The sequence below is a fragment of the Brassica napus genome, chromosome A3 (assembly GCF_020379485.1).
Source record: "Brassica napus cultivar Da-Ae chromosome A3, Da-Ae, whole genome shotgun sequence".
NCBI lineage: Eukaryota > Viridiplantae > Streptophyta > Magnoliopsida > Brassicales > Brassicaceae > Brassica > Brassica napus.
This window is the reverse complement of record NC_063436.1, coordinates 8,365,120-8,382,890: the sequence shown is the minus strand read 5'-3', so window position 1 is coordinate 8,382,890 and position 17,771 is coordinate 8,365,120. Positions and strand designations below refer to the sequence as shown.

The 17,771-nt window shown below is 35.8% G+C and overlaps 4 protein-coding genes and 1 pseudogene across 4 annotated transcripts; 1 reads left to right on the top strand and 4 right to left on the bottom strand.

Annotated features, from left to right (window-relative positions):
• Positions 1 to 58: 58 nt before the first annotated feature.
• Positions 59 to 3,959, top strand: LOC106437841 (receptor-like protein EIX1). The gene has a single exon (XM_013878826.3). It carries the CDS (start codon positions 1,176 to 1,178, stop codon positions 3,903 to 3,905), a length of 2,730 nt encoding a protein of 909 aa, XP_013734280.3. The 5' UTR covers positions 59 to 1,175; the 3' UTR covers positions 3,906 to 3,959.
• A 742-nt stretch (positions 3,960 to 4,701) lies between these two features.
• LOC106405677 lies at positions 4,702 to 6,807 on the bottom strand. The gene has a single exon (XM_013846197.3). It carries the CDS (start codon positions 6,163 to 6,165, stop codon positions 5,317 to 5,319), a length of 849 nt encoding a protein of 282 aa, XP_013701651.1. The 5' UTR covers positions 6,166 to 6,807; the 3' UTR covers positions 4,702 to 5,316.
• A 129-nt stretch (positions 6,808 to 6,936) lies between these two features.
• On the bottom strand, positions 6,937 to 7,691 carry LOC111203937 (annotated as a pseudogene).
• A 709-nt stretch (positions 7,692 to 8,400) lies between these two features.
• LOC106437840 (coatomer subunit epsilon-2-like) lies at positions 8,401 to 10,766 on the bottom strand. The gene is made up of 7 exons (XM_013878825.3): positions 10,509 to 10,766; positions 10,332 to 10,421; positions 9,435 to 9,586; positions 9,205 to 9,340; positions 8,978 to 9,133; positions 8,772 to 8,851; positions 8,401 to 8,689 (listed from the first exon to the last, which is right to left on the bottom strand). Exons 1-7 carry the CDS (start codon positions 10,680 to 10,682, stop codon positions 8,596 to 8,598), a joined length of 882 nt encoding a protein of 293 aa, XP_013734279.1. The 5' UTR covers positions 10,683 to 10,766; the 3' UTR covers positions 8,401 to 8,595.
• Positions 10,767 to 12,660: 1,894 nt separating this feature from the next.
• On the bottom strand, positions 12,661 to 15,172 carry LOC106443489 (transcription factor bHLH53-like). Its single transcript, XM_048775304.1, has one exon. The coding sequence runs from the start codon at positions 13,900 to 13,902 to the stop codon at positions 12,946 to 12,948; it is 957 nt and encodes a 318-aa protein (XP_048631261.1). The 5' UTR covers positions 13,903 to 15,172; the 3' UTR covers positions 12,661 to 12,945.
• Positions 15,173 to 17,771: the final 2,599 nt, after the last annotated feature.

Below are 17,771 nucleotides of genomic sequence, written 5' to 3'. Positions count from 1 at the left end.
ATAACTGTACACATACTATAATCCAAACAAGATTCAACTGCATATTTAAATTTTGTATATTTTTTGCATTGCATATAGCATATTTTAAAATTTTTGTATATGTTTTTGCACTGCATATTTAAATTCTCTATATTTTTTGCATTGCATATAACTTTCAGAATAATAGATTGACGCCACAGAATTTTGATTCTTGTCAAAAAAAAAACTTGTTTAAACTTGTCTTTTTATAAGACTGAGGGGCTAAAAAATTTCATCGATTCTAAGTTCATAATTGATGTCAGGTCCGCCATAACATTAACCAACAGTCCAAGAAGTCTCGTATGATTCAAGAAATGCCCACAAACAACAACAACAGAAACTCTCGAACACCTCCGCGATCAATGAGGAGTATGGTGGGATAAGTCATAAGGACAGTTGGGATTGAAGTTTTTCTCCAACAAGCTGACCATGAAACTGCCGTAGTCCCGAAAGAAACTAAATTTGAATGCTTTTAAATGTCCATAGAGGCATCCAAACATATTCGAACTTATATTAAATTTGTGTCGGTGAGAGTAATAGGCAAGATCCACATTTTAAAAAGAAATGTTCTAAGAAAATATATATTCATAACCACATTTTATTAGTATTAGGGCTGTTCGTTTGGTTGCCGCAGGTACCGGCGGCAGCGGCAGCGTCAACATTCTGCGTCAACTCTTGTTCGTTTCGTTGACGCAGGAACCGGCGGCAGCGGCAGCGTCCGAACGCTGCGTCCTGCGGCTGACGCCGATAAAACCTGCGGTCGCGATATGATATGCGGCAGCGTCAGCGGCAGCGTCAGCGTCAGCGAAACGAACAACAACTGTCCTCATTGACGCTGCTGCCGCCGCTGACGCCGAAACCTGCGGCAACCAAACGAACAGGGCTATTATTATTAAATTAAGGAGTGGCCTTCTCACGAAACATCACCACGAGCCCTTTGATGGTGCTCCAATATCGAGCTGCACTTACTTCCATGCACACCAGCTAATTTTCACGTGTCCATATTCGTATTTAAATATATACATGTAATGGTGGTCTATTTAAATATATACATGTACTGATGGTCTAACATGTCTGCGTCAACTCTCAACACATCTCTATATATTAACATTTGACAAAATGAATAGAGCATAACGAAAACAACATCAAACTGAAGTATGAACCTCAAGCTCAAGCTCAAGCTCAGGCCAAGCTTCTTCTTCTCCTTTCTGGTTTTCATCTTTCTTCTCAAAAAACCTGATTTGGGATCAGCATCTAATAGTCCTAAATGTATATCCTCCCAGCGCCAAGCTCTTCTCACTTTCAAACAATCACTCACTGATCCTTCTGGTCGACTCTCCTCTTGGTCCGGACCTGACTGCTGCAAATGGCGCGGCGTTGGCTGCGACCGCAGAACCAGCTACGTCATCAAGATTGATCTCAGAAACCCGAATCAAACACTTAGGCGTAATGGTGAATTTAGAAAGGGTAGCTTGGGGGGAATGATAAATCCTTCTTTGACCCGTCTCAAGTTCTTGAGCTATCTGGACTTGAGTTCAAATGATTTCAACTTCACGGAGATCCCCGAGTTTTTAGGCCACATCGTTAGTCTAAGGTACCTGAATCTTTCTTTCTCATCGTTTTCCGGTGAAGTTCCTGCCAGTCTTGGGAATTTGTCGAAGCTCGAGTCTCTTGATCTGTACGCTCAGACGTTTAGTGACGATCTGTTCACCATAAATTTGCGTTCAGGCAACCTCGGGTGGCTTTCAGGTCTCTCTTCTTCACTGACTTACCTCAACATGGGGTTTGTGAGTCTGAGAGGTGCTGGTGAAGTCTGGTTAGAGGATCTCAGTAGACTCGAGAAGCTGAAGGAGTTGCATTTGTTCAGCTGTGAGATTTGGAACTTACCTCTCTCTTTCCCTTCTTCGTCTGCGAATCTGAAGCTTCTTGAAGTTCTTGATTTGTCTCGAAACTCTTTCATTTCACCGATACCCAACTGGCTATTTGATCTCACCAGCCTCAGAAAGCTTTTCCTCCAATCGGTTCGTCTCCAGGGAACGATTTCCCCCGGATTCAAGAAGCTGAAGCTTCTAGAGACGCTAGATCTGTCCAAGAATGAACTCTCGGGAGAAATTCCAGCGGTTCTTGGAGACCTTCCTCAGCTGAAGCATCTTGACCTTTCTGAAAACTCTTTCGAAGGTCAAATCCACAGGTTTCTTGACGCCTTGTCCAAGAACAAAGGAAATAGCAGCTTGCTCTCTCTCAGTCTAATGTTCGACCGTTTAGAGGGGACATTGCCTGAGTCGCTTGGCGCGTTGAGGAATCTACAGATTCTGGAACTTACAGGCAATTCCTTCACTGGTTCGATCCCTTCCTCTGTAGGAAACATGGCGTCACTGAAGAAACTTGATCTTTCTTTCAACTCCATGAACGGGAAGATCCCGGAAAGCTTGGGGAAGCTTGAGGAGCTTGTGGATCTAAACTTGATGGAGAACAAGTGGGAAGGTGTTCTGCTGAAGTCTCATTTCGTCAATCTTAGAAGCTTGAAAAGCTTCACTCTCGCAACTGAAGCAAACAGATCTCTCGTCTTTAAGGTGCCATCAACATGGGTTCCTCCTTTCAGATTGGAGCTTATCAGAATCGAGAACTGCCAGATCGGCCCTTCGTTTCCAATGTGGCTTCAAGTACAAAACAAACTCAACTCCGTCACACTCAGGAACACTGGGATTGCGGATAAAATACCCCACAGCTGGTTCTCCATAATAGCTGCTGGTGTAACTGAACTGTATCTAGAAAACAACAGAATCAAAGGTACGTTACCTCAAAATCTCGTGTTCCCAAATTTAGCAGCCTTTGATTTGAGCTCCAACAACTTCCAAGGCCCTTTCCCTCGCTGGACAACATACGCAACAGAGCTTTATCTTTACCAGAACAACTTCTCGGGTTCTCTTCCAGCTGACATCCATGTCTTGATGCCACAATTGAAAAACATAAAACTCTTTCAAAACAGTTTCACCGGAAAAATCCCATCGTCTCTATGTGAACTCACCGGACTGGAAACCCTGAATCTAAGAAACAACCGTTTCTCCGGTAGTCTCCCAAAATGCTGGCGTCCTTCATCCGAGCTTTACGAAATCGACGCGTCTGAGAACAGCATATCAGGCCAAATACCGGAGTCTCTCTGCGTGCTGCCTCGTCTCAGCGTCTTGCTTCTGAACCAGAATGCATTGGAAGGTAATATCCCAGACACTTTCCAGAACTGCTCTGGCATTACACACGTTCATCTCGGAGGAAACAAGCTGACTGGGAAACTTCCGTCGTGGCTAAGTAAGCTGTCTTCTCTGTCCATGCTTCGTTTGCCAAGTAACTCCTTTGATGGTCAAATCCCAGATGATCTATGCAGCGCCCCGAGTCTACACATTCTGGACCTCTCAGAAAACAAATTATCCGGCCCGGTTCCAAAATGCATCGGCAATCTCACAGCCATTGTGCAAGGTAAAAGCGTCGACGAGTACTATGAATACCAAGAGATACGCGATAGCATAAATCTTTCCGGAAACAACATGTATGGAGAAATCCCAGCTGGGATCTTGGACCTTACTTACCTTCGAATCTTGAATTTATCAAGAAACTCCGTCGCGGGAAGCATTCCCGGGAATATTTCGAAACTTGGTCACCTGGAGACGCTTGATCTATCAAGTAACAGGTTTTCTGGTGCTATTCCTCAGAGCTTGGCAGCGATATCTTCTCTCCATACGCTGAATCTTTCTTACAATAAACTGGAGGGGAGCATACCTAAGCAGCTGAAGTTTAAAGATCCGTCCATTTACATTGGAAATGAGTTACTCTGTGGTAAACCACTTTCTAAAAAGTGCACAAGGAAGCAGCAGAATGTTGTGGTTAATTAAGTAAATGTACCTGTTTACTCTCCCAAATATAAATAATAAAGTTATCTGCTCTAAGCTGACGCTGTTGTAACCACTTGCATGATGTTGTAACCACAAACAGTCAATTATGTCGAACAAACAACAAGAGAAGAGCCACCTCTATGCTAGATCCCAAAATCTTCTCACCGTAGGACGAAGACGACCCGAGAGGCAGCTCCAACGAGTGGATTCCGAAACAAAAGCAAAGCAACGCGTTATTCAATTCACATAAGAGGCCTTAAGATAATATTTTCATCTAACATGTGCAGAACCTAGAAGGATAGATCGAAACTCATTAATCATCATCAAAATCATAATGCAACTCAGCAAACTTAATCTAAATCAACTGAAACGTAGTACCTTGGGTAGAGAGAGAGATCGTTTGATCTACCAGACTGTGATCAACGACGAGTCCGATTCGAACCTCGGGTACTAAACTAAAGCTTTGAGCTTGTGATCAACATATATATACACATAACAAGTTAACAACTCCACGAAACAATATCAGCTGCAAAAATGGAAGTTTCAAGCTTTGAATTAAAGACGACAGGCAACAATGACTTTTGTACGTGCGACTTCAGAAGCAAAGAGATATACTAAACTACTAGGCAAAATAGTCAAACAACAAGCATGTTTTACACGTTTCTTTTGGTGTGTTATTTTTTTTGAACAAAAACCTATTTTATTGCTTTTTTTTTTTTTTTTTTGGTCAAAAAACCTATTTTATTGCTATTTATGGTATTCTCTATACACAATGACAGAGAACTAGTACCAAACAACAGAATTGTGCCAAAAAAGCTTAATGTTCGATCAAAGGTGAGACATGTCGGCTGACCATAAACATAATCCTTCATCAATCTGAATACGTAGAGATTCAAATTTTTATAGAAAGCAGATATTCGCTCTCCGTTGTTGTTATATACATACCGTTTTTTAGATACGAACATATGTTATTGTAAAGTCTTATCAGAGGCGTGCCTACAGTGTATCGAAAAAGGCATTCGACTCAGGCCCCCGATTAATATGACTGTTTTTAGGGCCCCAAAATTTAAAATAATTTCTAGTATAGTGGTTTAGACTTATTAAAAAAAAACATTTCTACCAAAATTAATTAATTTATTTTTTGAATTCATGTATTTTTTTTCTATATGACATAATATAACATATTTATGTTATAAAATTATTCTTTTATTGTATTAGACTTGTGTATTTGGTGAAAATAATAGATCATATTAGAAAATTATTTTCATTACGGTTATAAATAAATTTATTTTTAAAACTTGCCTTAGGCCCCTAAAACTCTTCGCACGGCACTGAGTCTTATTATAGTACTATGTTTTCCACGCTTTCTGTGCTGCAAAGAACGTATTGAAGTCATCTCTAGCTTTAACCTTTACGCAAGCGTGGGGGTGATACTCGATCGAGGTGAACTCGGGCATGAAACCGAGGTCATGTTCGAGAATCTGACACCGCGTTGCGGTGACGTCTCAGCCAAACTTCTTTGTTCCCTTCCGGACAGAGAAGTCTTCAGAAGAACACTCTTCAAAGCTAAACTTTCTGTTTCCTTGTCTAACAAGAAACCCGAACTCACCGGTTCTTGCACATTTCCACCGCCTCCACGGCCACATTGGATCATCTCCAACGGCAGGTCAAAGTACAATCGGTCGTTTTCTCGGGCCAGAGCAGTTGCTGAAACCCATGAGCCATATTCAAATTTCTCGAATGAGGCACCTAGGGAGACAATGGAGTTTGAAAACGATGACCCTTTGATCATTTTCTTCTTTATAGATGAATCCTTGCTTTTCGGTGACCTCGCAGTTTTTTTCTTCCCAAAACCAAGGAGGGATAAACAGAAGGCACTGCATTTGAAATCTTCCTCTTCATGGTTTTGGTTTTTCTCATGATCATACCGAGATTTTCCTACAGCAAACATGGTTTCTTGGCGGCCAAGCTTCTTCTGTGGTTTCATCATCGGCTCGGGTAGAACAGGAAGTGGCACTGCTTTATCTCTCGGTGGAGACATCACCTGAGGTAAGACCATTCTGAAGCTTTCATCTTTCACAGATGGGCTGGAGAGAACTGAGGAAACGGTATGCTGGTTCTGCAGAGCAGCATTCTTCACCAAGATTTTGAAATTAGGGTTAGAGTTTTCTCTGGCAAAAACACTGAGACGCTGCAACTCTTCATTGCTCCATTTACTGTTTAAATCATCTTCAAACACAAACAACGCTGGAGGAGACATAACAAACTTAGAAATCTTGCTAAGGTATTAATATGCTAAAGATGGTGAAGGAAATTTAAAAGGTGAGATTCTTAGGGTTGGGTTAGAAATTTAGAATTCATTGAGTATATATATATATATATACGGGGAAGAATTGGGAAGCACGTCTATGGCGGCGTGGAGAAGTACTGGCGCCTAACATGTAGGGGGTTTAATACATGCCGTCTAAAGAAGGAGCTGCATGATAATATGTGAATATAAAAAAATCAAGAAGACCCAAATAGGTAATAGAAAACGATTTTGAGAATTAAATAAGGAAAGGGTTTGTTGGATCATTGGATGCTCAAGTATCGGATATTTAATTTCTCCCTGAGTTCACAGCAACAACGCCAAAGGAAAATACCATGGATTTTGGTTTTTTGTTCTTAAACACACAATTTTATTAGCCAATCAAAATGTTGGGAAAGTTTTCCTAAACAATGACAATTGCTGACAAGTAGGAGGGAGACAATTTTCAAAACATTATAATTTTACTTTACTATTTAGACGTATTAAACTATTTTTTGTTAGAAAGTTTGGATCAACCATATTTAGACTTATTAATTAGACTATGAAACTGTAAAAAACAAAACTTCCAACTTGCAGCCATACATATATCAAATGTATTTTTTGTAACATCACATATAAAATGTATATGATCACTTTTAATTACTTCGATATACGGTTTGAGTTCACTCGCACTCATAAACTTCATGAGAATGTGAGATTGAGAGAAAGATTCCGGGTGCAAAGAACTTAAACAGAAGTCTTTATTTAATAATTAGATCGACAATTTGTTACACTTACACGACATATATATATATATCTTTATTAAACTTTCATGAAATAAGCATGTCTTATATCATTGAGTCCACATGATCAATCGTTTTTCCAACGGATAATTGTCATATATAATAACGGCGCTAACCTATAAAATCACGACGGTGGCGGCGTGAGGATCGGCGGGGGAGAAAACCTTAAGCCAGGGAAACCGGGAAGAGACGCCGGAGGTAACGAAGGTGACGGTGACGGTAAACTTGGAGCGTATCCAGGGATTGGAGAAGGTACAAACGGTAACGGAGGAAAAAAGTGATGGTGGTGGAGGAACACGGTCAAAGGGAAAGCCCTGTGAAAACAGGTATTTCATTACATCTATCGGCTTTATCTGATCGTTGAGATGGCGAGCTGCAGTTGTTTCCGGCGTGAGGTGGAAGATCATGATTAGGATTAGGGCTAAAGTGGTGACTGTCGAAGAAGCCATGTGTTTACGTCCTCTCTTTTTAACACAACTTAAAGAACTTTTTTGATTTATTATAAAAACAAGTTTATATTTTACGAAGCATGTATCTGCCCATTGTACATTGCTGTGATTTTCAGGGAAAACTAAACCACATATTTATACATATACACACAAAAAAACACAATTATCCATTTGGGAATTGTTGGACTGATTTAACAACTACAAATGCATGTGTATCGAAAGAAACATGAAAGTTGACTAAATGTAGAAGCATGCACATGAACATGTGTCTCTCATGCAGCTTGGACTAGAGACTGGAGCTTATTGAAATCGTCTAATTATATAAAAAACCATTGTATGTAGTATGCTTACATATTTACATATTATTCTTTAACATTCACACATTTCACTATCCTATTTATTGTATTATAAATAAATAGTTTGTAAACAATTTCGTTTGACTATTTTTTCTGTGAGCGATTCTCACAAAGTTAAATACTGTCAGTCACGCGACTAAAGATACTAAACAGAGTTGTTACGCGCGAAGCAACAAAAACATGTTTTGTGTATCGACCTAGACGATTGTAGTGAAGAGTCTTATTCTAGATGTTAGTGAAGGGTGTGGAAGGTGATGTGTTCTTATTTACTATTAGTATTATAGTATTTGTACGGTCCAAATATATGTAGAGATTTTTTTTTTGAAACAATATGTAGAGATTATATATGAAATTTTGTACTGATTAATAATGGCTTTACGTTGATTCTAGGAAGCAGCAATTCATTCAACATTTTCACCTGTTTGTAGAAATTACCTCTCAAATACATTTTTCAAATTAAAATTCTAACAATCGGATCATGATATCGTGAAATTGGCTGTGGACATTATTCCAGACAAGGGTTTGAACTCAAGTTATGGAGTGATGCATATTCCTATTTGGGTTTTGGCTACGCGATCAGCTAAATTAAGTCTGAGAGTATGATAGGTGGAGCCTGGAGTTTTATATATAAAAGTAATGAGATGGTAAACGTAACATACTCAAATGGCAAAATCTGGTTCATATACTGATTCCAAAAAGACAAAACGGTTTTGGTTGTTCTGTTGGATTTACCAACCGAGGAAAATATGTAGTAAAGCAAACTGATCCTGCAAAGCTTGAACAATGGAAGAGTCTTCAAGCGATAGATTGAAGCGCTCGCTCGAAGTTATCTTCGGCTGATGATACACGCTTCACAAGCACATGTTCAGGGTGTGATAGTTTCAGCTGGCTGTAGAAAAAAAGAAAATAGCATGGTCCCAATAAGTGAAATTAAACCAATGTTTTTATAAGGATTTTGATGCAATGCTTACCTTAAGTAACGTGAAGATGATTTGCCAACATGAAGACTGCAGACGACAAGGTTTGCAAGAGTTTCTGGGTCTTTAGCATCCTGCAATCACCACAAACTAGTTTTCACACTTGCCCATATTACAGAACAGCCAAGAAATCGAGTGCAGTTTGAGAAGTCAAGCAACATCTCTTGTTATACATGATTACCAAGAATGTGTTTAGTTACCTTGTTGAGTGCTTCAAGCAGTAGTGATTCAGCTTCATCAAAATTACCCATTTGCATACAGCAAACTGCTTTGCTATTCAAAACCAAGCATGTCATTGGATACCTCTCAGAGAAATCCTGGAAAATAAGATAAGCTTCCTGTATCTTCGAGCCACCCTGAAATTTACAATGTCAAAAACAGACTATATAATAAGCCAAAAACATAATTGTATATTTTTGCATTATACCACTGCCAGGTTCAACCACGCGGTAGCAAGTTGAGTGAGAGTGTGGTCTTCGTCATACTGTTGCATCACTCTAAGCTGCTTCTCAGCGTAATCTGATCTGTGCATCTTAATGAATATCTGGACATTCAAGGCATGCCTAAAAATGCAAAGGGCAATGAACAATCTATGAGCATGGAAACCTAGCCATCGTTACTCGGTCCAGCAAGGTTAAGAAAAAAAAAAAATCGTACAGATCCATAGTTCCTCCAGCATGAGTGTGTTTCAGAGCTTCATTATAATCTTCCTCATGCATGAAAATAGTACCAGCAATCAACCTCAAGATAGCATTGTTTCCTATTGTTGAATCTGCCAACCATTCCTTCACGCTTGAAATGGTTGATTCCTGACCAAGAACACATAAACATCAATGTTCTGGTAGTTAATATATTATATTATAAAATTTATGAAAATAAAAATAATAGTATAATTTTTTTCATACTATTTCATATATCTAAAGATATATATTTAATATTTATTGTATTTTGTAAACACTTTAACCGCCTAAATAACAATCTAATCACCAATTAAACGTTTTAGATGCTAATCCCTCCCTAATACCTAGTGTACAATATATAAGACCTGGGAGTTCGGGTTCAGTTCAGATCGGATTTTTCAGGTTTTCGAGTTCGGCTTCTTAGACTTCATTCATGTTTTATATATTTTGGGTCTATTTGATTAATAATACTTCGGGTTGGGATAAATTTTATAACACTCTCTAAGATCCATTTTGGATCAGAACTCGTTTCGGATCCAGTTATTAATATTTCGAGTTGGGATATTCTAGATATTATACTCCCTCTGTTTTGATATGTAAGTAGTTATAACAAAAAATGTTTGTTTCACAATGTAAGATGTTTACATAATCCAAAGCACATTTTACATTTATTACATGTTGTGTGACCAATCAAATAATTCATACTTTTTTATTATTGGTTGAATTTATGTATTAAATGCTATTTTTTCAAAAGTAAAAGTTTTTCTTAATATTCACACTTTTAACTAAAACTACTTACAAATAAAAACAAACTACTTACAAATAAAAACAGAGGGAGTATAAAAATAAGCATGAAATTGAGTATTTGAGTTACCTTATTATCAGGACTCGATAGATACATAGCGAGGAGCTTGACTGCCTGCAATGGAGTAGCGGCGGCTTCATCGATCTCACTGATGACAAGCTTTTACAACACAAAATTCGAACAGGAGATCAAAACATAAAAAAAAACGAGATCCGATGACGCTTATCGAGATGAATAGAGAGAAACCTGATAGCTACCGAGGGCTATGTACGAGCGGAAGACGAGACAGTCGCGTTCCACGGCGTCCTCCGGGGAGAGGTTAGGGATCTCGCTGTTGTTGATCGCCGTTTGGTAAGCTCCCAGATAAAAGGTGTTTCGGAGGTTGAAGAGGTGATCTGGTCCTGATCCCATCCCTGCCATTGCTTGCTTGCTCCTTCTTCTTCTTCCTGTAGATCTCAAAAGAAACAGAGAATGGGAGAAAATTAAAACAAACTTAAGTAAACGGGTTAATAACATTTTAACCCCCTTAAATTATAAATCTTATAAATAAAAGCCTATTTGTTTTAAATAGTACAATCAACACCCTAGTTTTGATTTGGGTCCCATGTGGGTAAAATAACGGTTCAGTTTCTTTTATAACTCGTGGGCCTATAGTTTAGTGATATGATCAGCTTCGGACCGTCTATCTTTTGTCGATCAGTAGCTTAAACCAGTGGCTGAGCCAGCTAATCAATTCACAGGGGGTCAGTCATTACATAACAAACATATGTTATATGGGTCAATGTGTTAAATTAGTAACATTTATCAGTTGTTTTCTTTTCAAAATACAAATAAAACTTGTTTTTATGAAAATCCATGTGGGTCACTGACCACCCTCACAAAGCAAGTGCTCCGCCACTGGCTTAAACATTTTTTCGTATAAAGTAACAAGTCAATTTTTAGTGGTTTAAGTTTGAGACTGGTTTGATAAGAGCATTTTCATCGGTTTAAGAAACTCAAAATGAAAATATTCAATAACATAAATACTAATTTTATTATATAATTTACTTGTTTTAAATAATCGAACTATAAATACATACGTCGCATGAGTTTTTCAAAGTGATGCTGAATGTTGATGTCCTTTTTAGGGCCTGACTGGTTCAAACGCAGCGGTTGCGGTTGTGGTTGCGGGAGTTTGTGGATGCGGGCGGTTGCGGTTTCTAGCGATTTTAAGAGATTTGTACGACTGGTACTGCGGTAAAAAATTGGTGCGTTTGCGGGTGACTTATGACCGGTTAACTACAAAATACGATAACAATCAAATAATAAATTAACAATATTTACATTTAATATAATTATAAAAATATCAAAAATCATAAAATTATAATAAATATAAAATTTATATTTAAAAATTTATAATTTTAAATTTTGAAAATTTATTGAAATTGTTTTTATTATAAATTTTTATAATATTAATTAAAATATAATAGATATATTTTAATATTTTCATAATTTCAATTTTAAATTTTTTATTAAATATTTTTACTTTTGTATATATATTGTTTAAAAAAAAAAGGTGTTTCGGAGGTTGAAGAGGTGATCTGGTCCTGATCCCATGGCTGCCATTGCTTGCTTGCTTCTTCTTCTTCTTCCTCTAGATCTTAAAAGAAACTGAGAATGTGAGAAAATTAAAACAAACTTAAGTAAACGGGTTAATAACATTTTAACCCCCTTAAATTATAAATCTTATAAATAAAAGCTATTTGTTTTAAATAGTATAATCAACACCCTAGTTTTGATTTGGGTCCCATGTGTGTAAGATAACGGTTCAGTTTCTTTATAACTCATGGGCCTATAGTTTAGTGATATGATCAGCTTCGGACCGTCTATCTTTTGTCGATCAGTAGCTTAAACCAGTGGCGGAGCCAGCTAATCAATTCACAGGGGGTCAGTCATTACATAACAAACATATCTTATATGGGTCAATGTGTTAAATTAGTAACATTTATCAGTTGTTTTCTTTTCAAAATACAAGTAAAATCAGTTTTTAGTGGTTTAAGTTTGAGACTGATTTGATAAGAGCGTTTTCATCGGTTTAAGAAACTCAAAATGAAAATATTCAATAACATAAATACTAATTTTATTATATAATTTACTTTTTTAAATAATCGAACTATAAATACATACGTCGCATGAGTTTTTCAACGTGATGCTGAATGTTGATGTCCTTAGAGTAAACCATAACTCATAAAATTCCAAAATGTTTTTTTTTTCTATTTACGGTAGTTGAGGCCAAGGTAAATAAAAATACTAGTACTACTATATTAAGCTAGAGAATCCCTATTAGCAAGGCATTATTCACGCAACTACCCCTTTCCGATCGCGGATTAGAGAGTTTGTTTAATCTGATTTTTGGGCTTTAAATTAGTAATACCCACAAAGTAAAAAAGAGAAACAGAATTGTTATTTTGTTAAAAAGTAAAAGTTTCAACATGTGGACATACATTAGCTAGCCATTAAAATGTCAAATGATAGCTAATACATGGACAACTAGATACGGTTGCTAATACCTATACATGAGACTAATACGCACAAAGTATTAGTTCCCAGTTAACAGAATTAGCCACTAATCAACAATACAAAACACAAACTAAGAACACAAACAAGCAAGAACAGACACAAAGCTTCATGCTTAGAACTAAAACTAGTTAGCCAGATCTGTGGACAGTAACTTGTCGATCTCTCGAGAAATCTTTGGGTTTCTCCAAATGGATTCTTCACTTGTTAGATCTCGAACAATTTCACATGGAACCAAACATAATTCCTTCATTGATAGCTTCTCCTGGACTGCTTGCGACTCAAGCAAAAACTGAGTTTCTATTTCCACATCAGTGATACCCTGCGTCTGCAAAATAACAACCACCTCGTTAGACAACACGGTTAGGGTTTCAATTAATTTGTAGTGTTGTTTTTGGAGGCTGGTTGTTACCTTCTTTGTGGTCTGCATCATTTGGAGGATGCCAACTTGGCTTTGCAAGAACTTGACATACTTAGCGGCGGCTTGGAACATCTCGGCGGTGTTAAGTTTCTGGCCACCAGGGACTAGTTTCGTGAGCTCGTGGGTCTTCTCAGCAATTCTTCTTCTCCTCTCTCGAGCCGCCATGCTCTGAGATGAAAGCTTTGGTTTCTTGGCCCCGTCTTGATCTCCTAGACCTGCCTTGAACACCAAGGGGATGTCATGAACTCGAAACTCAGGGAAGACGGAAGCTTGTTGAACGATATCAAGGTTAGGGTTTGGGAAATGGGTGAAAGTGTTACAGTGGTAGCTTGAGTTAACAAGTTTCTGGCGTTTTGGCGTGGGAAGGAAGGAATCCAAGTAGTGTATTTCGTCGAAAGTTTCAGCTTTAGGGTAAGGAAGATGGGTTTCTTGGGGAGGAAGAAACTGGTCGGAGAAAGAGTCAAAGTCAGTGAGCTCTATAAAGGTCTGTGAAGGAGCTTCTTCTTGAACAAATGGCTGATGAAACTGCATTTGAGGTTGAGACTGGAAGAAGAAACTGTCGGTTTCTGGGATAATCATATCCATATCTGGGATAAAACAATCCTGGAGCTGGATAGGAGGATCCCAAGTAAAGAAGTTGCTTAAACAATCCATGGACGACATTGAGAAGATGAAACAACCTGTAGAAAACAAGAAGGTGAAGCAATCAGTAGGAGTTACAAAGTGTTTTAATAGATGATTTTTAAGCTTGATTAATCGTTAATAGTTAGTAACGAGCTAATAAATTATCTGTTAAAACAAATTAGATAAAAAGAAAAAAGACAAGAGAGGATATATAGAGAGAATCAAAGACCTGGAGATTGATTTTAGAGGATAATGTCGTGTCTTTTGTTTTGATCCAAATAAGACTTCAACCTTGTAAGTTGTCTACTCGTTAACTGTCTCAATAGGCTATATATGAGAGAGAAAAATGTTAGGGTTTTAGAGCGAGAATAAAGGAGCGGTTACTCTGGGTTTTAGATTTTTTTTTGTAACGATCGTCCTAATTATTAGGGCCTAATTCATTTATTTTATTTCGATGATTGGTGTATCTATTCTATTAAAACACCTGTTTGACCCATTGATAAAAGTTGGATCCAACAACTATTTTTAACGATACATACCTTTTTAATGTGATAACTACTCTGCCTTTTTAATTTTCAAAACTAACCACCACATCATTTTCTTTTTTGAAAATAACCACCACTCCTTAATAGTAGGAAACCTCTATTTATATGCAACTTCCGCTTTTACAAGTTGTTTTCTATTTGATCGGGACCATTTAAAATATATTTAATATTCTAACCCATATCATTATGCCATTAATGAAAAAAAACAAAGAAAAAGATAGAAAAGATGAAAAGACGATGTGAGTAGATCGAACCCAGGCTATGTAAACATGTGCGTGCTGTGTTCCACTAGGCCACCGAATTTGTTTGCAAATTATTGATTATTATTTATTAAGTCTGTCAATTAATCATGCTATTAATAATTAATTAAGTATGTTTAAAGAGGAAGGTATAGCCTATATTACTCTATTCAAATTATAGACTACATGTAGGGGCAAGAGTTCGGGTTCGATTCCAACTATTCAGATACTGGTCTTTAGATGAGAGATTAAAACCTATTTGGATATTTATAAATTTTAGTTCGGATTCGGTTTGGATCATTACGGGTTTTCAAATACGGGTATTCATTTCAACTATGTAAAAATATTAAAATCCAAATATACCATATTTATTCTATTAAAACGGTAGTATGACCCATTAATAAAAGTAGTTTTCTATAGCTCACGCCATTTTTTAATACAACTAATGCCATATCATTTTATTAAACAAAAAGTACCCAGCAAAAAATATTTCAAACGATGAAGATACCCAATACGATGTCATCTAAAGAAGAATAAAATATATTTATTTTTATTTTAGAATTTTATTAGAAAGAAAATTAACTGTCATAAATTATACAAATAAACAATATCCTTAGAATTTTATTAAGTTTACATCAAACATGCAAAAATTTGTGATAACAAATTTTTGCAGGTTATTTTAAAAAGCACTAGATTCTAGCGGGTATATTTTTTGTTTTAGTTTTTTTATGGCAGTTAATTTTTAAATTTGTGTTTTTTTGTAATCATATTATGTTTAACATTAATTTAACTACCAAAAAATATATTAAATTAAATTAATATTAAATATAATATGATTTAAAAAAATACAATTATAAAATTTAAATTTTTCAAAAAAGATAGACCAAAAATATTTTTACATAATTTAAAGGGCGGGTATATTTGTATTTCAATATTTTTACATTATTTTAATGAGTATCCGTATTTAAACTGAACCCGTAATTATCCAAACTGAATCCGAACTAAAATTTATAAATATCCAAATAAGTTTTAATCTCTCATCTAAAGACCAATATCTGAATAGTCGGAATCGAACCCGAATTCTTACTCTATAATATGATCAGAGATAAAACATAAATATGATTACAAAAAAATACATATATGATACAAGAAAAGACACAAGTACATATGAAACTTGATTTATTTAATATATTTACAAAAATAATCTATTCTGTTAAATTCATATCATACAAAAATATAATTATACAAACACACAAACATATAAATTATATTAGACAAATATTTTTAAAACAAAACATATAGGGCGGGTCAATATCTAGTTTGTTTTTAAACTGTCTGTGTGAAAATTAAACATTTGAAAAATATTACGTTTATATAAAATTCGTAAACCTGCAGAATATATTACTACATCATTTTGGCAGGCCAATTATTTTCATCATAAGAATACAATTCATTGTGACTTTTTACGATGTAAGAAAATTGAGCCTCTAAATAAGTACTGTTTGGTACCAATATAAAAGTAACCGTCACTTTTAAGTTATTTTTTTGGCTTCTGCTTATGTATTAATTTGGAATATTAATTAGTTCATTAATCACCTACGGTTACTCGTCACTCAATAACTGTATCCTCTCGTTTATTTTTTATCCTTCATTTTCCTAAATATAGGCAAACCTTAGTTCTTGAGCGACACAAGCTATAGAGTATAGAACGTGTTTTAGAACGGCTAGGATATATAGCAAGTTCCAAATACGCTTTAAAAATCTTCAGAAATATTTCTATAACAATATAGAGCCCTAGAACACGTTTCTACTAATTAAAATTAAAAAAATCCAGTTAAATTTCATTCCTAAAACTAATAATTTTAGTAAGCAAAAAAAAAAAAGACTTGTGGACTTGGTAAAAGACGGCGATTTTGGCGGGTAAAGCAGGTTCCGTGCTTGCACGTGCCTCAGTCCTTACTTTGCCACCAAGTTTACTAGCCTCTAAGTAACGTGGGCTTGAATGAGATACTGGGCCGTTAATTCTTTTTAAAAATCGTTAATTTTTTTTTAGAAAAATCGGAAGTTTTTTAAAAACAATAATTTTCTTTAGAAAAATCCTTATTTTTAAAAAGAAATTTAATATTTTTTTTGAAATCGTTAATTTTGTCTCTTCATATTTGCTGGTTTATCATATCCAAATAATAAATGTTATCATATGCAGGAGCGGATCTATAAGGATCACTTGACACCACAAATATGTTAAAAACAAATTATGTAAGCTATGTTTAATAATTGAAGGCAGTGTATTTGGTTGAAATATGAATTATTGAACCTACAGAAGCCGAGATCAAATCCCCTAGAAGACTTTTTTGTTTTATTTTGACCCTCAAATAATATTTCATGGGTTCACCGCTGATCATATGTGAATATTATTTATTACACTGCACCATTTCAGTGAACTGTTTCACTGATTTGGGAGCCTAGCCTGCACAATAAGCAGACAAGAAGGCTGTGAGATGATAAAACGATGGTAGAGGAACAAAGAATTGATGGTAGGTATACATCGCCTGTAATTTTCAAAGACAATGCTGAAAGAAAGATTACTATACTTTTTCAAAAAAAAAAGAAGAAGAAAGATTACTATAAAGGAACTGTAAAGAAAGCGAGTGTTGAGTATTTCTGTATATTACGTATTGAAGATACATCTTTATATACAAATCAAAAGAGAGAATATGTCAACTACATATCTAAACAGTTGTAACAGATCATAACTTACAGAGAACTAAGCCTATAAGCTCGACAAGACGACAACTAACCACAATGACAATTATATCGAAATCCATTCACAATATTTTTTTGTCGGTTTTATAATCAAACAACAACAAAAATACATAATTAGTGTTTCAACGCGGATCAAAATCTAGTTAATTATTTATAACGACATGCATTAAGCTTTCTAGAAATTATTTTATTTTCCTAAATGTCAATACATTTTCTTTTTCAAAAATGGTTCTAAAGTTTGTGCATAATTTGAACTTATCTCTATTTCCATTATGTTTGGGTTTACCAAGTTAAATACCTCAAATTTAAGTTACGGTTTGATTTGAATAATTTCATGTGGTTAAATTACTGTTTATCCAAA